Below are 23,929 nucleotides of genomic sequence, written 5' to 3'. Positions count from 1 at the left end.
AAGTCATGTTAATACACATATAATTTGTCTTGTGGCTATACTTTTGAAACAGTTAGTATTTTAGCATAAACAAATTGGCCCATATTCACTTCCATTAAGTGCCACACAGTTATCCATATTTTTGCTTTCTTTTTTATTTTTAATAAAATATGGGATAGGTCAAAATACATTTTTATGGTAATCAGTATTATACCATTAAAAACTATCGATTGAACTTAACTTGTATTGAACCCAGAATATTCCTTTAAGGGCACAACTGGGGCTTATTTTGCAACTCCTTTTTTAAGTTGCTAAGGGAAACAGTAGGTAGTGTATAGAAACCGTATATGCTATAGCTAATAAAACTTATATGCACTTCAATACCTAGAATGTTGTCATACACAAAACGCTACACACACACACACACACACACAATTATAAAAAAAGAGACCTAAAAATATTATAGAACGAAACAGAATAAATAGTATAAAACAGCACTTACAAGATAAAACAAGCAATTGATTAGAAACCGAGTCGATTATATATAAATGATTCTAATCAATATACGCTATTTTAAAAATGCAATTCAACAAGTTTCAAAATAAATGTTTCATCCCTCAAAACGAAATAAAAAAATAAAATAATATGTGTTCCATTTTTCTTTCGTTGTATAAACTGTTTTCTACAAAGAAATTCAATACGATAATTTACGTTTACTTGGTATTATGAAGGTATGCCTGTCACTGATAGAAATTGGGGACGATTGTGCGAGTATCCAGCCACAGATCACCTGATGCGCTCACGTCCTCTACTGGCAGAGAACGGAACTAAAACCCTGCCTACATCGGACGCGAGCGGCCCGTCACACTCCCATGATGCTGTTTGGAAGAGTCCGTTGGGAGACGGATGCCCCGTACTATTGCAATCACGCTGCAGAACTCCTCAAAACACTTTGTTGTCGAGTCAGTATGAAACAAACCGAGTTTACTTAACAAACTTCATACATGCAAAACTTTTGCCATTCATTTTATTCGTTACATATTTAATAACTTCTGACCGTTAGATTAAAGTCAGCTTGTGATGCGTTTAGTCTCTGATCTAATTTACATATTTTTATTTTCTAACCACATATGTACAGTTTTAGCAACAATAACATTACAAAAATGATTATGTTATAATGAATTGTTCTTATGTTCTCCTTTGAAAAACTAGGGTGTACTTGTTATTCACCTATTTAAACATTGCTAAAGTCTTCTGGAGCTCCGGTGTGGACAGGGTGACAGTGAAAATGCTGACCACGTTTCTTTATATTTGTCACAAAAGATTGCATTGATTAAAATGTGTTGCACAATAAAGGCATTATAACTATTTATAGTCATAAACAATATTCAGTAAGTAAACAACTATTTATATTTGACAAATTAATTTCAATTTCCAAATTAAGTACACTTCAAAAACTGCATTAAAATTCTCATAACAAAGAACACACACCAGTCCGAACCATCATCAGAAATAATATCAAGGTTTCTGTATTTCCTTGGTCTCAAGCATTTGTAAAAATATTGTCATTGGAAGTCTGATGTGACCTTGGTGTTCGTTTCCTGAAATGTACAAGACATCAGGAGTTACTGCTTTGAGAGCTGAATGTGCCTCAGCTAACGGGCTCTGGATGATGTTGGCTCATGTCTTTTGGGGGGCAGTTCAGGATGTTTTCACCTATCTGAAGAGTGTATTTTGTGGGTCCCAGACGAACAATCCTCCCACTACCCAAACACTCATCTCCCTTGTATAGCACAGCAAACTGCAAAGACAAGATGATGGAGTCAAAGTAATGAAGAATCAGCAGTACCCGGTCCGAGGTGAAGGTGCTTGGCACATACATATAGAATGTGTGGTCTGGTCACAGCTTATTGGCATTTCACAACTTCTTTGATGAGAATTTTAACTCAGAACATTCTGTTTAATAATAGGCCACAGGACAGGTAAAACAGAGACCCTTAAAGGACAGGGAGGAAATGTAGTTTCTGAAATAGTTTGTATTCTCTCGCAATAGTTTTGAGTTCCACAGAAAATGTTGCGTTCCCATACAAAAATCTTTGCATTCACTCGTGGCGGTTTTGAGTTTCCTTGCAATATGTTTTTCGTTTCTTTCATTCCTTCACAATGCGTTTTTTTGTTCCATTGCAGTATTTTGTTCCCTCACAGTAACTTTTGCTTTCCCTTAAAATAACATGCGTTCTCTCGCAATACGTTTTGCATTACCTCACAATAAGTTTTGCATTACCTCACAATAAGTTTTGCATTATCTCACAATACGTTTTGCGTTATCTCGCATTACCTCACAATTTGTTTTGCATTATCTCGCAATAAGTTTTTGCGTTATCTCGCAATACGTTTTGCGTTACCTCACAATAAGTTTTGCGTTATCTCGCATTACCTCACAATTTGTTTTGCATTACCTCACAATAAGTTTTTGCGTTATCTCGCAATACGTTTTGCTTTACCGCGCAATACGCTTTGCTTTACCTCACAATACGCTTTGCGTTACCTCACAATATGTTTTGCGTTACCTAACAATATTTTTTGCATTATCTTGCAATACGTTTTGCATTCCTTTAGTTATACACCCCTTCAAAATATGTTTTGCATTGCCTCACATTAAGTTTTGGGCTATCTTGCAATAAGTTTTATGTTCGCAATAGTTTGTTCCCTCGCAAAAACTTTTGCGTTCCCTCTCAAAAGTTGCATTTTCTCACAAAATTTCTTTCAATTCCTTTGAAATAAATGTTTTATTTGCTTGCAATATTTTGTGTACCTCACAATAGTTTGTGTTCACTCACAATAAGTTTTGCGTTCACTCACAATACGTTTTGCGTTATCTCACAATATGTTTAGCGTTCCCTCGCAAGTTTACATTCCTTCACAATATCTTTTGCATTCCCTTGCAATCAGTTTTGCTTTCCCTCACAATAGTTTACATTCTCTCAAAATAACTTTTGCATTCCCTCCGAATTATGTTGGGTTGCCTCACAATAACTTTATCCATCACTTATAAAAATGACTAACGGTATTAAAACCATGGTTTTAGTCCATGGTTTTAGTGCAGAAACTATTATTCAATAATGGTATTTGTAACAAAACCATAGATACCACAAAATTTACCATGGATTTATAACATTATCTATATTTTAGCCATGATTTTCATTGTAAAACTCGCAAACTATTGCAAGGGAACACAAAACTCTTTGAGTGAAAAAATGCTAAATTATTTGAGAAAATAAATTCCCTACCTGTCTTCTAAGGGGCTCTGTAGTAATAGGACAGACCTAAGGTTATGTTTAAAAAAAATTATAAATAATAATAATATATATATATATATATATATATATATATATATATATATATATATATATATATATATATATATACTCTTCTTTACAATCAACTTTCATTGTATAGATATATTACTACAAATAAATTGCACAGAAATTGTATTTAATTATCATCATATATTTTTTTTCCACAGTTTTTGTTTAAACAGACTACTATCCAACATTTATTAATAGACAATATGGCAATAGTGGTATAATTTTATAATGCAGACAACAGTTGGATAAAACTAGTACCATGTCTTTGACTAAAGTGGCAATACAGAGTCCCATCTGCGAGTGTTTTATTCAGTTTTTTTAAGTCTAGTGTAAAGACAAAATTCAAAGTAAATGATTTGTAATGTCACATTAGGAATTTAGTTAAACATTCAAGATACACTCCGACAGACAAGCTTTAGTTATCACTCCTTTACCTGGCCAGGTGTCAGTGCTCTGATTGGTTGTTTAAATATTACCCACACTGAGCCATCCAGATTCAAGGTGACAGTGCATGGAGCTGAAACAGACGAGATGTTGATAATAGCACCACTAACAACATAATATTACTGTAGACAAAACAGAAAATAAAGGTCTGGTTTTTCAACAAGGGGCACTTTTGTGATCCAGGGGATCATTTTTATTAAAACTAACAGATTTGTAATTTTTGCTATAGGAAGAACACATTAAAATTGTCTTGTGAACTTTTTAACATGTCTTCATCATTTATTTTTGCTACTTTTCTGTATAGATATATCTTTACCCTTTGTCCCAGATCCAAATTACAATATGAAATCCCACAAATGTTTAAAACTATGATAATCTAAACAAAGTGTCAATATTTGTTGTGTAAAAATTACTTATATTATGGTATGTCATTATACACAAAAACACACCCATTAATGAATGCCAGTTGCTGAATGTGGTGACTTTTATTATACAGTATCTTACATATTTCATTATTTTTCAACTGACCTGTTTTCAAACAATGTCTTATCTCTATACAGTAAAACCACAAAACATAATGCATTGCTTTGAAATGGACAGGAACTCACTTAAAGGCATCCTGTTGTTGAAACGGAAGTGGCATTCCATCATTTGGGTGTGGACAAGTTCAACAGGAGGCTCTTCAGCTATCCAGTGAAAGCGGTCGGTCTGTAATGTGTCTCGTAACAGAGCCGGGTGGTTAGTCGTTGGACCCTGTAAGAGTCACCATATATTATAAATCAGTCACCCTGGAAAATCATTTACACCTTTTGTAGCAAAATGAATGAACTATGACTGGTCAGAAATGTGTAACTAACCACAAATACGTCACCAGTTGTGATGTCTTTATCAACCACAAACCAAGGGTCTTTCTGTCCTCCTATTCTAGCTCTCTGACCCAGAGTTAATGTGAACCAGCCTAAGGTTAAAATAGCAAATATATGCATTTAAAAATAAAAATAATAGTAATACAGTACAAACACTGTGTAGTAGAACATCAAATCTGAAATATATTCACCTTTATGCTGCCCCATTATTTTCCCATCTTCAATCGATACAAAATTTCCAGGTTTGGGCTCTAAATACTGTATCAAATGAAATATGATGGAAGTTGCACAATATTAGTGGACTGTATTTTAAATTGACTTATGGCACTTTTCAAAGATAGGGTAAAAAATAGAACTTGAAACTCTTTTAAAAGAAAGAGTTTTCTAAAAAGAAAAATTATTACTTTGAAATAATATATATATATATATATTATTTCAAAGTCATTCTTTTTTCTTTTTCAGCATATAGGAGGTCAAATAAAATATTGGCAAGACTACAATAAGGTTGTATTTTCTTAACTTTAGTTAATTACATCAGTTAATATAATAATATACAACTAACAATGCACAATACATTTACGGCACTCTTGGTTAATGATAATTTCAACATAGACTAAAACACTTTTTAATATTAATAAAGAGACTTGTGTGATTTCATAATCTTTTAGCAAGAAACGTTAAATAAACATGAAATAAATATTTTTTAACATAAAATGCATTCAAAATAATAAAATAAAAGAAACTTACAAAAGAATGAATAATAGGGTTGCAGATTTAGAATAAAAAGATTAGCTAATTGGGGAGCAAATGTTAGTTTGTAGTTATCGATAAACAGATATTTCAGATTCGGAGGTTGCATTTTCCCCACTAACAGTACAATTTTACACAATTTCTGTTCAGATTTTAGTTTAGTTTTACATTTTCACTGTGAGATCAGTCTGGTTAGATAACAGTTTATTCAATATATTTAATAGTTCCCACTCTCTCTTAAAAAGCAATGAGACACCAATTACTACCCTACTCATAGAAAGTGCATAATACAGTACATACGGCCAGTCATTAAGCTGCATCAAACAACATACCTCAAGAATAAAGTCCTCAAAATCTCTTTCTCCAATGAAACAGATTCCCATGCTCTTCCAGGGAAAAGAAACCAAATTTAACTGATTAATACTGTGGCTTCGTTACATTTATAAAGCTCAAATAATTGACGTCCCAGGGATTATGTGGAATTACACGGTACCTCTTTCTTCTTTAGCACATGCTGAAAGCCTGCCTCAGCCGCAATCTTCTTTACATAGTCTTTGGTTAGTCCAGCGAGAGGGAATAATGTGTGTCGCAAAGCATCCTGAGAGATCTGACTGAGGAAGAAGGTCTGGTCCTTCACGCGATCAGCACCCTGATAGAGCCGCACAGCTACCATTCAAAAGAGTCAAGATCTTAACAATGCTGAAACAAACCACACATACACACTATACAACTTACAAAAACAGAATTTAAAACGGTCAAGAACGTGTCTGGGTCATATTTTACCTTAAAAAAAAAAGGAAAAGGATCAGGTTATATTTTGCATTAAAAACTGATGCCTGTTTCAAAGACCCTTAGGATTTTCCCCCCACCATTCTCATTATCTTATTGTAACAAAAATATCATTCTCAAACTGTAATGAAAAATAATAATTATATTTATTTGTAAAGCATAATTGTAAGCATGCATCATGGTAGTATTTGTTAGTAATAACCAGAAAGACATTACAATTTGGTGCGTAAAGCGGGACTTTCAACTATAAACAACCCTGAAACACACTGGAGACTCTTATGTTGAACGGACGGAGACTTGGCCCCGTTACAATGCTTTTAATAAGTATTAATCAAATGAAGATTTTTATAGCCTACATATTCACCAGATGAAGGGTTTTGTATATTTAATGAGGAATGAGGTTTATTTTTATTCACAAGCTATGAAGTTGAAGATGCGATGTACAGTTGTGCTCAAAAGTTTACATACCCTTTGAGAATTGGTAATATATGAACCATTTTTAAATAAAACATGAGTGAGCAGGCAAAACACATTTCTTTTATTTCTCATGGGATTCATATTCAACTGAAGGTTATAAAAGAATGGCACAATCATAAAACAAAACATTGCAACAATAAAATAACCCCTGTTCAAAAGTCTGCATACCCTTAGTTCTTAAGACTGTGTATTGCCCCCTTTAGCATCAATGGCAGCATGCAGTCTTTTGTAAGAGTTGTCTATGAGGCCCCAAATCCTTGCAGGTGGTATAGCTGCCCATTCATCTTGGTAAAATGCCTCCAGGTCATGCAAAGTCTTTGGTCGTCTTGCATGAACTGCACGTTTGAGATCTCCCCAGAGTGGCTTGATGATATTAAGGTCAGGAGACTGTGATGGCCTCTCCAGAACCTTCAACTTGTTTTGCTGAAACCACTGGAGGGTCAACTTGGCCTTGTGCTTAGGGTCATTGTCATGCTGGAAAGTCCAAGTATGTCCCATGCGCAGCTTTCGTGCAGAAGAATGCAAATTGTCTGCCAGTATTTTCTGATAACATGCTGCATTTATCTTGCCATCAATTTTCACAAGATTCCCGTGCCTTTAGAGCTCACACACCCCCAAAACATCAGTGAGCCACCAACATGCTTCAAAATGGGGATGGGATTCTTTTCACTTTAGGCCTTGTTGACCCCTCTCCAAATATAGCGCTTATGGTTGTGAACATAAAGATTTCCATTTTTGTTCAATTATCGTCATATTGTGCTCCTTGAAACAACCACACCGTCTTTCTCCAGAGCAGCCTGTATTTCTCCTGAGGTTACCTGTGGGGTTTTTCTTTCTATCCCAAACAACTCTTCTGGCAGTTGTGACTGAAAGCTTTCTTGATCTATCTGACCTTGGCTCGGTATCAAGAGATCCCTGAATTTTCCACGTCTTAATAAGTGATTGAACAGTGCTGACTGGCATTTTCAAAGCTTTGGATTTCTTTTTATATCCTTTTCTATCTTTATAAACTTCCATTACCTTGTAACGCAGGTCTTTTGACAGTTCTTTTCTGCTCCCTATCTCAGTATCTGGTCTACTCAGTGCATCCACGTGACAGGTAACAAACTCATTGACTATTTATACACAGACACTAATTGCCATTTAAAAAGCCACAGGTGTGGGAAATTAAACTTTAATTGTCTGTAACAAGGCCAAATATTCAAGGGTATGTAAACTTTTGATCAGGGCCATTTGGGTGATTTCTGTTTTTTCATTATGATTTAAAAAGGAGCCAAACTACTATGTGATAATGAATGGCATCATATGATCACTATCCTTAAATAAAAGACCTTTATCTTGCATGATCAGTCATATTTTCAAAATCAATGCAAAAATTTCACAATTTCTGCCAGGGTATGCAAACTTTTGAGCACAGCTGTATGTGCTGATGGGGCATGTTTCCATAAAGTCAAAATAATCTTATCAAAACAACACAATATGCATTCAAGTGCGGATCAAAATATGGATGAATATTGTTAGTGATGAACGAATTAGATACAGCCAATCCCCACGAGGTGTCGGTGATATTTTTATTTCACCTCTAGTGGCTGCAGTTATACTGTAGAACCCTCCAGCACTTGCCACAGAGTAACACAAAAAATAAATACTATCGACAACTATCGGCATAGATTTTGGCTGAAAATCGAAAGTTCCAATAAAGCAACTAACGGCACCGATTAATTGGAAAAACCGATATATCGGTCTACCTCTAGTTTAAACTTACGATTTCTGATTTCAAATCTGTCTCTAAAGAGCGTTCGAGGAGGTGGAGTGTGCTTCTGTTGAAAAACCTCCTCATCGTCCTGGGATGTACGTGCATAGTGTCCCGTTGCCATGGCATCAGCACCTGTTAAAAAGAATTTGATGATAAAAATGACAGACATCACATATTTGTTTACATGAATAGGCTACAAAAAGGTGTTCTGTTATTTTTATTTAAAGAAATACTGACACAAATTCAATGTTCTTTGGAGTGAACCCCCAATATGAAAAAAATATTAATCCAACATATAATTAACAACTTGAAAAATAGTTTGTTTTACTCAAATCAAATGTATGTGCACTGCATTCATCAAGCTCAACCATTCAACCCTGTTACAAAATCACTGTAGGAAATACGATCAAAGAAATATCTCATTAACTACTCAACACTGGTGTCTACCACCTAGTCCTTACAACAATAACTTAATTTAGTCTACATCCGCAACCCTGCTATCCATGTAATTTTTTTTCTGTAATTTTTTAAATGTATGAAATATCTGTATATAAAAAAGAAAACAATACAACAGTATCACACAAATCAGAGCTTTCAATTATAATCAGACCAGGTTCCAAAATTAAGGGCCGCTTTAACCATAAAATTTCAATAGGCGAGAGCTGAACGCAACAAAGCTCTTTCTCGCTACGTCACGATTCACGACCAATAAATTGGTGGCAGCAGAGGTGTAGCGTTTTTGTATGCAGGGTATGCAGTTGCATATTGGCCCAGGGGGGTAAAGGGGGCCAGTGAAGGCGATCGCTAAACAACCCCCCGAGAAGCGATCGCTTACAAACTCCAGACGCACCACCAGCAACAACCTGCACCAACACTCCTAATAAGGGAGAGACTTATTAGTGTTTACTGCTTTGCTGTATTATTTCCAAGAGTTTCTGTTATGTTGGAATTTTAGGGGTTACCATTATGGTGAAGAGTAGAGCTTGAGTTAAGGTTGAGGACAGGTACAAGTTAAATATCTATATGTTGCTTTACTCATATAGTAATTTCAATGCTTATCAAAGAACGATATTATTGATAAGCATGCATTCAGAAAGCTAGCTTTCACTGTCCTAACTAGAATTTGCTAGCTAAGCAAAGATGCTAACTATCACACCTGGAGTCGTAAGTTGGAATCCAGGGTGTGCGGAGTTACTCCAGTCAGGTCTCCTAAGCAACCGAATTGGTCCGGTTGCTAGTGAGGGTTGAATCACATGGGTAACCTCCTCTTAATTAGTGGTTCTTGCTCTCGATGGGATGTGTGGTGAGTTGTGTGTGGATAACAGAGAGTAGCATGAGTCTCCACATGCTGTGAGTCTCCGCAGTATCATGCACAAGAAGCCACGAGATAAGATGCGCGGCTTAACGGTCTCAGAAGCGGAGGCAACTGAGATTTGTCCTCTGCCACCCAGATTGAGGTGAGTAACCGTGCCACCACGAGGACCTAGTAAGTAGTGGGAATTGGGCATTCCAAATTGGGAGAAAAAGGTGATTTAAAAAAAATTGCTATTAACTTAAACTTTAGGAGTTTATTAACTTAAAAATGCGATGGAACTAACTGCCTCACATTTTTTGAGTTCTGTTCTTATTAGGGTTTACAGTGAACCACCATAAAATAGCAGAAGAACAAATGCAAGAACACCACCTTTTCAACATTGATTTGCTGGTTGGACATGCAACGGAGACGCATGATAAACACTTTCCTGCAACATTCATCGTTCACTAGGACGGCAATGCTTTGGAGGATTATTTGTTTGCATTTATTCATTCAAATTTAATTAGAGAGAATTATCATTTGTGAGCATTTTTATACACAGACAGTATGAGTGAGCATCATTAGGCAGCATATTCAAACAATTGTAACTTCCAAAACTGTCAAGATGCTGCACCTGTGCTGTCTTTTAAACAGGATGATCAAATGTAAATAAATTAATTTACAAGCATATCACTGTCTCTATAAATTCTCTATAATATTATCTGTATTTTCCCTAAAAAGGTACAAAATGCCCCTGAAAATCAAATCCAGGAGGCCAGTATTGTCCATTTAAAGGAAAAGGTCATTTGTGACTTTGGTGTCCCAAACTTTAGTAACACGGTTGCAAATCTGATATATAAAAAGTCATTTTCTATTATTTCATATTTAGTTTGACATCCGGAGTTGGAAAAACACATTTTTTTTAAAGGTTAAGCACGCCTTTTCATTGATAGTTGGTTGAAAAATTAAAAAGTCCTTATTTTTAAGAGTTTCAAGTAGGAATATTTCATTATCTAATTTCAGTAGTATATATATATAATTCATAACTTGAAAAAAAATGTTTTTAGAATGACTTTTTTTTATTCATTCTAATTAATTACATAAATGTATTGCATTGAATATACAGTAGTTTATAATATTTTTGTGTGTAATGTAAGAAAATGTAAAGCAAGTCAATGTGCATAATATTAATTTGTAATGTTCTAATAATAATAATAATAATTATTATTATTATTAGAACAATAAACAGCTTTTGTACCTTTTTACAGTGATCTGATAACAAAGTAGGGCGAGTAAGTGGCAAAATAGTGGTATCTGCCAACAGTTTTTTGTTCAAATTGGTATCGACCAAAATGTACTGGTGCATCCCTAGTTTCAAGCCCTATTATGCATCAGTCATAAGTCCCTCTTAACTTACCTAAAGTATTAACGGCATACTGGTAGAAGTGCTTAAACTTGATGTGTTTGTTACACATTATGTCTGGATTTGGTGTCCTGCCCTTCTCATATTCTTTAAGAAGTTTACTTAAAAATAAAGAAAAGAGAATATGAATAAATTGAGAATATGATGTTGTGAATTCAATGATCCATCCACAGAAAACTATTTCAACATTACCTAAACACTTCATGCCAGTATTCTTTGATATATGACACTTGATGGAAAGGCATATCCAGCATCATACACACTTTATAAGCATCTTCACAGTCTCTCTCTGAGGAACAGACCCCTCTCTCATCCTGAGAGTCCCAGTTCTTCATGAACACACCAGTCACATGATAGCCTGACAGCAGATAAATAGATCATCATATCATATCATATCATATCATATCATAGTAGTGTAGGTGAGGTGATATATATATATATATATATATATATATATATATATATATATATATATATATATATATATATATATTTTGTTTTCATTATTATACAATTACATTAATACATATAGTATAGTATATATACTTTTGTTTTAATTAAAGGTAATTTAGCAAAAATAAATACAAGAGAAATTAAAGTGAAGAACTAAGTTTTACCCATTCTTTTGAGTAACAGTGCGCTAACAGAGCTGTCAACCCCTCCAGACATAGCGCACACCACATGTCTAATTACACCCATGACATCAGCCCTTATTATATATTCAAATAAAACTAATTATACAGTGAAAGAGAAATTACGACACATCTCACACTGCAGCAATGAAGGACGCCATAAGTACAGTCCCTATCAAAATATTGACCGACCAAGGACCAGCGCCAGTGGGACTATAGTTCCGAGGTTTCTAGTGGGACTCGTTTAATCGTAACACTGCATTTGTGGCGTTAGAAAAATAAGAACATAGAATGTCAAAATAAAATGAATTTGTCAAATGACGTGGCTAAGTGACCCGAAGGTTGTCGGTCTAAATAATTTCAATTATTATAATTTTGTAATGAATATTAAAATTTCTCAGTGGCATAATTCAGATGTAAGTTATGGACAATTTTCACAAATCCGTGTTTGGAACGCATAAGTAAACTTTAGCAGTGCAAACTTATAAGTGATGAATGGGACCACAGCAAACTATTTTTGCATCCCCGTTCGCTCCAAACTCACAGCTGTGGTAACTTATCATTATTATTATTATTATTATTATTATTATTATTATTATTATTATTAACAATTATAAAGGAATATAAAACAAGGTATGATGTCATAAATTTACACCAAATAATTACAAAATTGCTAGATTTATGCTGCTACATAAGGTTGAAACTTGTCTGCTCAAAGGGGCAGCTCACCCAAAAATGAAAGTTCTCTCATAATTTACTCATGCCAGCCCATATGCGTCTGACTTTCTTTCTTGTGCCCAACACAAACAATTTTTTTTTAGAAGAGTCTCTCAACTCTGTTGGTCTATTCATAGCAAATAAAAAGCGACCAAAATTTGAAAGCTCCAAAAAGCACATAAAGGCATCATAAAAGTAATCCAGACAACTCTCATTTAATCCATGTCCTCTGAAACAATCCAGTTGGTTTTGGGTGAGAACTGAAACCTCTTTTTCACATTAAATCATTGCATCAGCACTGTTCTTGGAGATCATGATTTAAAGCTCGAATACACACTGCGCATGTGTCAAGAGCAAGGATATGTACAGTAATTGTGCTTAAAATCATGATTGTGCCTAGAAAGTGCAATGGGATGATGTACGGTGAAAAAGGTGTTTCTCACCCAAAACCGATTGAATCGTTTCAGAGTCCCAAACCGCACACTTCTGCACAATTCTATGCCATTTTGTAGTGTAAGTAGTGTCTGTAGCATGTCAAGACTGAAAATGTGGCAAAAAGAAGTGTACTTTAAGTACCCAGATGATACGATTTTCCAACCTTCAAAATGGAATGTGGAATGTTGGACACTTCATGCACTCAGTGCACTCGGCTTGCCGTACATAGCAGAGGGGGCGGAGTTACGTGGCTGTGCAGCTGGTCTGACAAAACAGTTGTAAATAATGAAGAATGTAGCAGCTAACTAAACTTCAGTGAAGACAGCACAAATGTGTGTTGAATGATTAACCATCACCCCAAGCTGTGTGAACATGTACATTGTTTAAGATACGAGTGTTGAACTGGGGTTGGCTAATGCGCTAAAGCTAGTAGCAACACATCACGTGCGCTTGAAACATCACTTCCGTAAGCTGTTAAACCGCTAATATTTCCATGAGGTAAAAAAATTTTGTTGTTCAATTTGGAACGAGACTACACTTTGAAAATTCATACACTACATGGTTGAGTGCATTGTATATTTTGTAAGTGGATAGTGTATAGTGTGTCGTTCGGGACACAGCTACCACTGGAGTCGTATGGATTACTCTCATACAGACTTTATTGGCTTTTTGGAGCTTCAAATTCTGGTCATCATTCACTTGCATTTTATGGACCTACAGAGCTGAAATGTTCTTTAAAAATCTTTGTGTTCTGCATAAGAAAGAAAGTCATACACATTTGGGATGTTATGAGGGTGAGTAAACGATGAGAGGATTTTTATTTTTGGTGAACCATTCCTGTAAGTACCACTGACATATGACACCTGTTCCTTTTGGCAAGGTCATGGTGCACCAATCACAGTCATTTAAGATTACTGTGTGAGAGATTTCATGTAATATTTTTATTAAAATTGCAGAGACTTGTTTCTATTTATATAACAGGTACAAATTCTTACAACTAATAAATGTTAAAGACGATATTTTCTAGTGTAAAAATGTCTCAAATAAGACAAATATCTAGTCCATATCTTTCTGAGCTGAAATGCACTATCAAAGGGTGATTCGGGTTTCTGAGCCGTCAAGCGCCCTCAGCAGGAAAATAGATGTCAGTACATATTCATAAACTAGTAACGTGCCACCCAACGGTTGTTTCACTTAAGATGCACTGTTTTATTTTGGTCGCGGGTGATCTCGTATGAATTTTCTTAATTTGGGAGTGTGAATTCCAGCATTATATTTTTGGATCGCACTCTCTTTATACCGGTAATAATCATCCACAAATAGCGTACTACAATATCAAATAAGTATATAACATCTGAATACATTTCAGCAAATGTCGGACTTCTATACATTATAAGAGTTGTATGGATGAATTAAACAATTGTAAACAATTATATCAGACCAGTAACTTCTAAAAAAAGCAGTAGCATTTTTTTATGAATGTTTTTGTTCTAGCACATATGAAGAACACAGTAGAACTGAGTCAAAAACAACTAGACTTTCTATAATTTTAATGGAATATATTAACAGTATTTATTACATTTACAATCAAAATTAGACGTAAATTATATTTTTATTAAAGGTGTATTCAGGGTTCAGTACAAATTAAGCTCAATCGACAGCTTGTATGGTATAATGTCGATTACCACAAAAATATATTTCGACTTGTCCCTCCTTTTCTTTATTAAAAGCACAAATCTGGGTCACATTGAGACACAACGGAAGTGAAGGGGGGTAATTGTTATTATGTTAAAATACTCACTGTTTCAAAAGCCACAAGATATAAATGATATATGTATTAACATGATTCTAGTGTGATACAATCACTTATTAACCTTTTCTGTGTAAAGTTATATCTAATTTTATTCTATTGTTCCTGTAAATAACTTCGTTGCCATGACGATTTAATGTCAACAAACCTTAAAACCCTAAAATGATGATTTAAACAAATTTACAGGTTTTAACAGAATAATTAATATAAGCGCTTTTATAAAATTATAAGCTTCACATTTCTGTTTAAACCCTCCAAAAATTGGCCCCATTGACTTCTTTTTTTTTTTTTTAAGAAAAGGGGAAACAAGTTTAAATAAATTTTTGTGGTCGTCAACATTATGCCACAAATGCTGTCGATTGAGATTAACTTGTATTAAACCCAGAATATTTCTTTAATGTAACAACAATAATCTATACATTACAGTGCAAACACATTTTTGAGTTATATAAAATTAGATTAGATTTGATTATATTTGTTTAGATTTGGAATTATGTCCAATCTCTAACAAAGTTTCTTTGATTCATCAAGAAAAATGGGAGACGTCTCAGCAAACAGCATCACATTACAGATGCTCAGAGGGGCGTGTGAGACGGTTCGATGCAGCCCGCTGGATGTCATCAACACACCAATGATCTCATGGAGACAAACCACACTGCCGCTCAACGCATCCTGCAATATTCACATCAAACTGGAGAACATGCAGAGGACAGGTGGGTTTGTGCTGCGCATTTCAAAGTTGTGACTGGTAACAGTGGAAAGAGTTAAAGGGATAGTTCACCCAAAAATTACAATTCTCTCATTATTTACTCACCATCATGCCAGATGTGTATGACTTTTGTTTTTCTGCTGAACACATGCTTAGATTTTTAAAAGAAGATCTCAGCTCTGTTGGTCCATTCAATAAAGTAAATGGTGGCCAGAACATTGAAGTGCAAAAAACACATAAAGGCAGCATAAAAGTAATCCATAAGACTCCAGTGGTTAAATCCATGTCTTCTGAAACTGTATGATACATTTTGCTGAGAAATAGATAAATATTTATGTCCTTTTTTTTACTATAAATTGTCCTCCCTGACCAGTAGATAGCCATATACATGACGAAAAAGAAGAACTCTTGGGAAAGAAGAGGGGTGGTAAAAGTGGACATTTTTAGTAAAACAGGACTTAAAATGTATCTGTTTCTCACCCACACCTATCATATCACTTCAGAAGACTTGGATTAAACCACTGGAGTCTTATGGGTGACTTTTATGCTGAATTTATGTCCTTTTTAGAGCTTAAAATATTGGTCACAATTTACTTGCATTGTATTGCCGTGCAGAGCTGAAATATTCTTCTAAAAATCTTTGTTTGTGTTCAGTAGAATAAAGTCATACACATCTGGGATGGCATGAGGGTGAGTAAATGATGAGAGAATTTTCATTTTTTGGTGAACTGTTCCTCTAAGTTGGTTGTCTTTTCTTTACGTTCAGGTTCGTTTAAGATAAGGGGTGTTGCAAACCAGTTTGCTCAAAGACTCAATGGGGCCCATTTTGTGACCATGTCTGCTGGGAATTACGGGAAGTCGTTTGCATATGCATGTAAGCATTATGGATCCAAAGGCAAAGTAGTGATGCCTGAAACAGCCCCCATCTCCAGATCTGTGCGGATTCAAGTACGATACTGACATTTACATGTTCAGATACTTTTACTGTATGTTAATATCGTAATGGAATCGCTTGCAATTTGTGCCATGTGCTGTCTGTAGAGTTTAGGAGTTGAGGTTGAAAGAGTGCCAACTACCTGCCTCGTAGATGTTGTTAACCGATGTGTTCAAGAGGAAAGCATGACATTTCTGCACTCATATGATGACCCTGATCTTATAGCAGGACATGCCAGGTTTGTACACATCAAATTAAAAACTCTGTCATCATTTAATCACTCTCACGTCATTCCGTACCTGTATGACGTTGTTGTTATTTTCAGTGGAACACAAATGATACATTTTGAAGAATGTCCATGCTGCTTTTTGCATCAATGAAAGTAAATGGTGACCATGTCTGTCAAGCTCCAAAAAGGACAACAACAACAAAACAAACAGCATAAAAGTATCATAAAACTAGTCCATGTGACTTGTGCACTATATTCCAAGTCTTCTGAAGCCAACTCTGTGTGAGCAATAGACCAAAAGTCTTTATTCAGTGAAAAACTTCTCAAATCCCATTTGGGCATGTGCATATTCAAACTTGGTTTTAAGGATTCCTTAAAAATAGTTTTAGAGGGACCGACATGATCAACTAATCATCAGGGTCAGCGGTGAAGGGGGGCTTGGGGCAAAAATACCACCAAAAGAGCCCCTGAAATGTAAAATGTGGGGGTCAAAAAATTACCCCATAATGAATTGTTGAGCCTTTTATGATAACACCTGATATATTTCTTAATATTAAATACAAATCTTCAAATATTATTTGATGTTGATTTATTGTATGGGTTGGAGTATATTCTCACTCTAAATGTTCAGATATTGATTAAACTTAAGGATTTGAATTGAAGTATAACACAGAATATTTTTTCTATGTTTAAAAAATAATGCCCCTGAAAATCAAATCCATGGGGCAATTATTACCCCATTATGGAAAAGTAATTTTTCACTCACTGTTGAACATAGTATATGTGTCTTTATCTTTCAGCAGTTTCATGAACCAGCTGTTCATTTTTATATCAATTAAAAAATTCAACTTTCAAGGTAAATATCACTTTTTATTGGGGAAATTACAATCTTTTTTCAAGCTGTAATTTTGCCAGACTATGCAAAAAAGTGTGTAAATGTGATTCAATTGTGTGTATTTAGAACACATACAATGTTAGCTATGAAATTAGCCATAGCAAGATAAATGAATCAGTCATTTTATTTCAAAAATGTCACTTTCATCAGCGATATTTCCAGCAAAGAAATTGAGATGTGGTAGAAACTTTCTTGATTTTCAGGAAAAAATACATAAAACTCTTGTGATGCGTGTACGCTGCCACGAATGTACCAGTTTGATTCATGGGCATTGTTAGTAGACACATTAAAAAGAATATCAATAAAATAAAATAGCAATGTTTGAAGAAAATGTTACGTTCTTGAAATCCACAATGCTAAAAGTGCCCACATACCCATTTATTGTAGTATATTTCATAATTACAGACACATGTTAATTGTCTCTTCGAATGACAGCCTAGGCTTTGAGATTCTGGAGGTTCTACCCAATCCAGATGTGCTTGTGGTGTGTTGTGGTGGAGGTGGACTACTGGCTGGTGTGGCGGCTGCCATCAAACTATCTGGATGTGAGAACACAAAGATCTATGGAGTGGAACCAGAAGGAGGTGAATATTCAAAACAAAAGACTATTTTGTTCATTATATATAATATATATGTGATAACATATTTAATTACTTCATATATGCTTTTTTTTTTTAAATGGCACAGATTACAGCCTATCTTTAAATGTGCACTCAGTATTTCGTTTTTCCTCAATAAAGAAGTGTAATTCCTAAAGAACTTAGTAGTAATTTTGAAACCTATGTATAAAATCATGGCCTCTCATATGAGAAAAATACTCCAGTCATATCAATAACTTTATAAAAGTGTTTTATTCTACATGGAGAGGATCACCTCATGGAGGCTGCCATGTTAGGAAATCGGACTACACTGGTATGTTTTACACTGTAGATTAAAAATTATTTGTTTTCTTTAGATTCAAAATATTTTTTTCTGGAAATGGACTTCACTATTTGTGTTGTGTTTCTGACCGTAGATTCAAAAGAACCGATTCATAAGAGTAATTTGTTCGGGAAATGGACTACACTATTTGTGCTGTGTTTTGCACAGTAAATTCAAAAGAACTGACTCATTAGAGTAATTTGTTTGGGAATCGGACTACACTATTTGTGCTGTTTCTGACAGTTGATTCAAAAGAACCAATTCATAAGTGGAATTTGTTCGGAAAATGGACTACACTATTTGTGCTGTGTTTCTGACAGAAAATTCAAAAGAACCAATTCATAAGAGTAATTTGTTTGGGAATCGGACTACACTATTTGTGCTGTGCTTCTGACAGTAGATTCAAAAGAACCGATTCATAAGAGTAATTTGTTTGGGAATTGGACTACACTATTTGTGCTTTGTTTCTGTCAGTAGATTCAAAAGAACCGATTCATAAGAGTAATTTGTTTGGGAATCGGACTACACTATTTGTGCTGTGTTTCTGACAGTAGATTCAAAAGAACCGATTCATAAGAGTAATTCGTTTGGGAATCGGACTACACTAGTCATGCTGTTTGTTTCTGACAGTAGATTCAAAAGAACCGATTCATAAGAGTAATTTGTTCGGGAATTGGACTACACTATTTGTGCTGTGTTTCTGACAGTTGATTCAAAAGAACCGATTCATAAGTGTAATTTGTTCGGAAAATGGACTACACTATTTGTGCTGTGTTTCTGACAGAAAATTCAAAAGAACCGATTCATAAGAGTAATTTGTTTGGGAATTGGACTACACTATTTGTGCTTTGTTTCTGTCAGTAGATTCAAAAGAACCGATTCATAAGAGTAATTTGTTCGGGAAATGGACTACACTATTTGTGCAGTGTTTTACACAATAGATTAAAAAGAACCGACTCATTAGAGTAATTTGTTTGGGAATCGGACTACACTAGTCATGCTGTGTGTTTCACACTGTAGATTCAAAAGAACCGACTCAATAGAGTAATTTGTTCAGGAATCGGATTATACTGGTTGTGCTGTGTTTCATGCTGTAGATGTAAAAGAATTGGTGCATAAGAGTAATTTGTTCTGGAATCGGACTACACTGGTTGTACTGTGTTTCACGCTGTAGATTCAAAAGAATTGGTGCATGAGAGTCATTTGTTCTGGAATCGGACTACACTAGTTGTGGTCTGTGTTTTACTCTCTAGATTTATGAGAGACAGTGCCCACCCAGAATACCCTAGCAACCACACACACGATCCTAGCATTGTAGCAGCAAGTTTTACATTTTATTTAGACAATGTACAACTCTATTGTTCCTATAAGTTGGCTTTCTTGGCTTTTTCATTTTCATAACAGCATGTACGATGTACAAGAGCTTCATTGAGAAAAAGCCTGTTGGTATGGATGCTAAAAGCATCGCCTCAGGGCTTGCACCACCATTCGCAGGTAGGAGACCAAGTTTATGATACTTAATGAAACCATCCTTTTGTAATTCTCACAGTGAACTTAATTTAGACAGATAATTTAGACTAGATAATTCAAGATTAAAGATTTTCTGTGTCATTCATAACTGTTATATTGGGATTAACCCCTCAGGTGTGTTGCCATTTGAGTTGTGTCAGAGGTATGTGGAGGACATTGTGCTGGTGAATGATGAGGAGATCAAATCTGCAGTGTCTACGCTGTATAAGGCCGGTCTCGTTGTTGAACCTTCAGGCACTGCGGCCTTTGCTGCCATCATGAACGACAAAATACCAGACATCAACGGCAGGAACGTGGTGGTCATCCTCAGTGGAGGAAACATCGGCAAAGACGAACTTTCCAACTTCCCTGACTAAATGAATTATTTTTGTTTATTAGTCGATGAATTCATCCTCATTTAGTCATAATCACTTGTTTTAATGGTTAAAGGAATAGTTCACACAAAAATGAAAATTCTGTCATTATTTTCTCACCCTCATATTGTTCCAAACAAGTATTAATGAATTATTCAGTGTAACACAAAAAGATACATTTTAAAGTATGTTTACAATATAATTAATCTGGCTTTTGCAATACATTCCAAGTTTTCTGAAGACAAACACTAGCTTTGGACTACTTTATTGTTTTTTTTTTTTTTTTTAATTTTAGCGTTTTAATGGAGAAGAGCAGTGCAAACATTCTTCAAAAAGATATAAAGTAAGTAATATGGGTTTGAAATGACATGCTGGTGAGTAAATTATGACAGAATTTTCACTTTTGGGTAAATCAGCACTTTAAAATCTTTAACTGCAAAACACTAAATGAAACTTCATTACTTTTGAGTAAAGTCACGTTTGATAACATCTAGACAGGCTCCATTTCCTGCAGCCATCATTCAAAAACTTTATCCTTGAGTAATCATGCTAAATTGATCATTTGGTGCTAGAAATTCACTTGTCATTATATCAAACACAGTTGAAAGATATTTGGTTCATTAAATGAATCTTAACATTGTTTTTGTGTTTGTTTTTGAGTTGTCACAGTATGCAATAGACTGGCATGTCTTAAGGTCAATGTTAGTTAAAAAAAATGGCAAAAAAATAAAAATAAATTCAATTTCATCTCAAGATTATAAATGATAGATAAACAACAACAGTAGTGAATGGGTCGGGTTTATTAAAAAAGGCCATGAACACATTATATCTCAACATGTGTCAAATAAATAGGCTTCTGTTTATATCTGTGTCTATATATAAGCTATGAAACATCTTTAGTGGCCATTCTGCAGACAACAGCATCCAAAAGACTGCCACACTTTTCCTCCAGCAGTGGCACTTTGTAGAGCTGCAATAAAAGAAACAGACACACTTTTCAACAAAGTTTCCAGCTCATGCAACAAAATAACCAGCACCATCTATTGTTCCGTATCAATACTTTCTAAAACTAGACGGACCTTTTTAATCTTGGCAGCATCAGTCAAATCTGACACTTTCTCAACGGGAATCTGTTGTCCGTCCACCTTTGAGATGATGTCTTCAATGTTGAGGGTCTCTTCTTTATTGTGCACTAACACAATGTGAACTGCACCGTCACTGTCTGAGATTCCAAACCTTTTGAAAGCTTCAGATATCTGCCAATGGTTCCAATCAACAAGTGTGAAGATTATCATCAAACGCACACTACAAACAGTGTTGCCAGATTGGGCGGGTTCCCGCCCAATTGGGCTCCTTTTTGTCACGTCTGACCGGAAAAAAATGCATTGGGCGGGTCTTTAAAATTTGGGCTGTTTTTTGATGCAACAGGCGGGTTTTTATTTTTAACTATAAACAGTATTTTTTTATATTTTTCATGAAAACGAACTATAAAATAAATTATATAATGTAGGATGACGTTTAAATTAGGTATGGTTCAGGTTAGCCAATAAGGTTCAGGGGAATCCTGTCCAATCGTACTTCAAGCTTGATTGGCGGGTTGTTGTTGGCTAATCGTTCTATTCGTTATATCATCAAAACTGCATTTGCAAACTGGAGCTCATCTGCCCGAAATCTGTTATGTCCACTATAAATAGGCCTGGAGTAAAGGACTTGCCAGCTGATCTTTTCTCGTGCCCCATTGGTACATTAGAATCGCAGTGGAGGAATGTGACAACCGCAAGCTTCTCTGATGATCAGGACATTGACAAGTTTTGGCTCGAAGTCGAAGCGTTTAAAGATGCAGGGGGGCACAAGTGTTTCCAAGAATTGGCACAAGGTGCCATAAGACTTCTTGTTCTGCCTGTTTCCAATGCCCATGTTGAGCGAGCATTTTCCCTCGTCTCGCTTTTAAAAGATGACACTAGGAATCGTATGGGACTACTCTCCAGCATCATGGATGTGCGCACTGGCCTGGTCAGAAATGGCTTTACCTCGGCAACGTTCAAACCTCCCAGGCAGTTGCTGGGGAGATTTGACTCAACGATCTATTAATCTATCTGGTTGTGACTGTACAAAGTTGGTTCTATAATTTCATAGTTCTATAAATGTTCTATAATAGAGACGTTTTCATCAGTTCTGCGGAGATTCTCTACTAACTCCATATTACAAGGCAAGCGTGTTTATGCTATTATAGCACACTTTTATTTTGCTGTACAATTCTGATGTCATGTTTGATCATTTCTTAAACCTAATAACATATAGGCTACAGGTAGCTGATGTAGTGTCTAGTGACGATTCAGTGTATCACTCAGTCGTTATTTTATTTAAAATTAAAAGAAGGAAAAAAAACGAGAATTCATCTTGATTCGCCCAGTGGTCTATAATTTAAATAATAATAATTTTAATAATAATATAAAAAATGTAATTAGTTGTAAATAAAGCACACATTTTTAAGCACTAATGCAAAAAGTAACATGTAATGAAATGATTTGAGAATTGGCCTATTAGAGAAGAACTGTAGTTCTGACAATAGTAGCACAAGAACAATAAAAAATGTTGTCCCCTTCTGAGGTTTCCGATGTAGACCTTGTGTTTTATTAAAATTATTATTTATATTTTAAAAAAGATGCACTGGAAATATGCCGGGAGCATGGTGCTCTGCGATTTGTTAGTCTGGTTGTTTAATAAGAAAATAAATTCTGTGTGTTTTATTGTATAACAGTTTTAATTACAGTATGTTTTTTGGGCTGGTATTTTTTGAAATGGGCGGGTTTTAATCTGTAGTTGGGCTGGAAATCTTTAGTCCAATCTGGCAACACTGACTACAAACTGAATCATGTTTACATATCAGCTGTGTTTGCGTACTAGAATACCACTCACATTGTTAGTGGGTGAAAGGTTAAAAATGATTTCAGAGTACAGGCTCCTGGTTTTCATTTTTCCAATTTTGTGAAGGTGAACTGCTTTATTTGCCGCTACCAGGACCTGGAAGGAGTCAACGATCTTTCCAGAGAGAATGAAAATATCATGACATAAGATGATGAAGATAACTATATAATTTAATCTCTGTAACTCTGTTACAACCCTTACTAAACGTACTGAAGCGGTACCATGGTATCAGAGGGTAATATGTTTTTACTGTGATATAAACCAAAGTACTAAATTAATAAGATATTTGTGTAACATGACATTTACAAGGAACTAGCTACTTAAAACACCATGGACCATGTCCAAAAAAAGCATGGGATTGCCTATATACCACGTCCAAATTATTATTTTACCATGGTATATTTTGACGGGAAAAATTGTTACCAAGTTGATTTCTGTAATCATACAGCAGTTGTGATATTTTGAAGTGTCGCGTGCTCTTACCATGGATGGATTGATCAAAGCGCCTTTTATTTCTCCATTTACTGCCAATTTTCTCAACTCTGTCGCATTTTTCACATCTTTGAAGAGCAGTTGAGTCACTGTATATTCAGGGAATAACTCTAAATCATGTGTATGATGCATTATTAGTAGTTTATTCTCTTCAGAATAACGTCAGTTTCAGCTACACACAAGACACGCGCGCTGTTC

The 23,929-nt window shown here is 35.1% G+C and overlaps 3 protein-coding genes across 3 annotated transcripts; 1 reads left to right on the top strand and 2 right to left on the bottom strand.

The window, feature by feature from the left end:
* Positions 1–999: 999 nt before the first annotated feature.
* On the bottom strand, positions 1,000–11,943 carry trmu (tRNA 5-methylaminomethyl-2-thiouridylate methyltransferase). The gene is made up of 11 exons (XM_052120507.1): positions 11,764–11,943; positions 11,339–11,504; positions 11,141–11,247; positions 8,439–8,561; positions 5,901–6,073; positions 5,740–5,793; positions 4,849–4,915; positions 4,649–4,749; positions 4,400–4,544; positions 3,782–3,864; positions 1,000–1,780 (listed from the first exon to the last, which is right to left on the bottom strand). The coding sequence occupies exons 1-11, from the start codon at positions 11,843–11,845 to the stop codon at positions 1,631–1,633; spliced, it is 1,251 nt and encodes a 416-aa protein (XP_051976467.1). The 5' UTR covers positions 11,846–11,943; the 3' UTR covers positions 1,000–1,630.
* A 2,199-nt stretch (positions 11,944–14,142) lies between these two features.
* srr (serine racemase) lies at positions 14,143–21,099 on the top strand. Its single transcript, XM_052120508.1, has 7 exons — positions 14,143–14,232; positions 15,272–15,453; positions 16,216–16,397; positions 16,491–16,621; positions 17,943–18,091; positions 19,833–19,922; positions 20,073–21,099. Exons 2-7 carry the CDS (start codon positions 15,276–15,278, stop codon positions 20,312–20,314), a joined length of 972 nt encoding a protein of 323 aa, XP_051976468.1. The 5' UTR covers positions 14,143–14,232; positions 15,272–15,275; the 3' UTR covers positions 20,315–21,099.
* On the bottom strand, positions 21,096–23,929 carry tprkb (Tp53rk binding protein). The gene is made up of 4 exons (XM_052120509.1): positions 23,723–23,929; positions 23,231–23,353; positions 21,391–21,567; positions 21,096–21,281 (listed from the first exon to the last, which is right to left on the bottom strand). Exons 1-4 carry the CDS (start codon positions 23,861–23,863, stop codon positions 21,195–21,197), a joined length of 528 nt encoding a protein of 175 aa, XP_051976469.1. The 5' UTR covers positions 23,864–23,929; the 3' UTR covers positions 21,096–21,194.

Source organism: Xyrauchen texanus, chromosome 47, assembly GCF_025860055.1.
Source record: "Xyrauchen texanus isolate HMW12.3.18 chromosome 47, RBS_HiC_50CHRs, whole genome shotgun sequence".
NCBI lineage: Eukaryota > Metazoa > Chordata > Actinopteri > Cypriniformes > Catostomidae > Xyrauchen > Xyrauchen texanus.
This window is presented reverse-complemented; position numbering and strand designations above follow the sequence as displayed.

What these genes read in the sequence shown, in the direction of transcription:
- tprkb (XM_052120509.1), bottom strand. Translation starts at nt 23,863, where the DNA reads ATGCATCATACACATGATTTAGAGTTATTCCCTGAATATACAGTGACT. An exon ending in CTTTGATCAATCCATCCATG is followed by an intron (nt 23,354 to 23,722) that starts GTAAGAGCACGC and finishes CTCTCTGGAAAG; the next exon opens with ATCGTTGACTCCTTCCAGGT. An exon ending in ACCTTTCACCCACTAACAAT is followed by an intron (nt 21,568 to 23,230) that starts GTGAGTGGTATT and finishes AACCATTGGCAG; the next exon opens with ATATCTGAAGCTTTCAAAAG.
- srr (XM_052120508.1), top strand. Translation starts at nt 15,276, where the DNA reads ATGGGAGACGTCTCAGCAAACAGCATCACATTACAGATGCTCAGAGGG. An exon ending in GGAGAACATGCAGAGGACAG is followed by an intron (nt 15,454 to 16,215) that starts GTGGGTTTGTGC and finishes CTTTACGTTCAG; the next exon opens with GTTCGTTTAAGATAAGGGGT. An exon ending in GCTTGCACCACCATTCGCAG is followed by an intron (nt 19,923 to 20,072) that starts GTAGGAGACCAA and finishes TTAACCCCTCAG; the next exon opens with GTGTGTTGCCATTTGAGTTG.
- trmu (XM_052120507.1), bottom strand. Translation starts at nt 11,845, where the DNA reads ATGGGTGTAATTAGACATGTGGTGTGCGCTATGTCTGGAGGGGTTGAC. An exon ending in TACTGGCATGAAGTGTTTAG is followed by an intron (nt 11,248 to 11,338) that starts GTAATGTTGAAA and finishes TTTATTTTTAAG; the next exon opens with TAAACTTCTTAAAGAATATG. An exon ending in CAACAACAGGATGCCTTTAA is followed by an intron (nt 3,865 to 4,399) that starts GTGAGTTCCTGT and finishes CGTCTGTTTCAG; the next exon opens with CTCCATGCACTGTCACCTTG.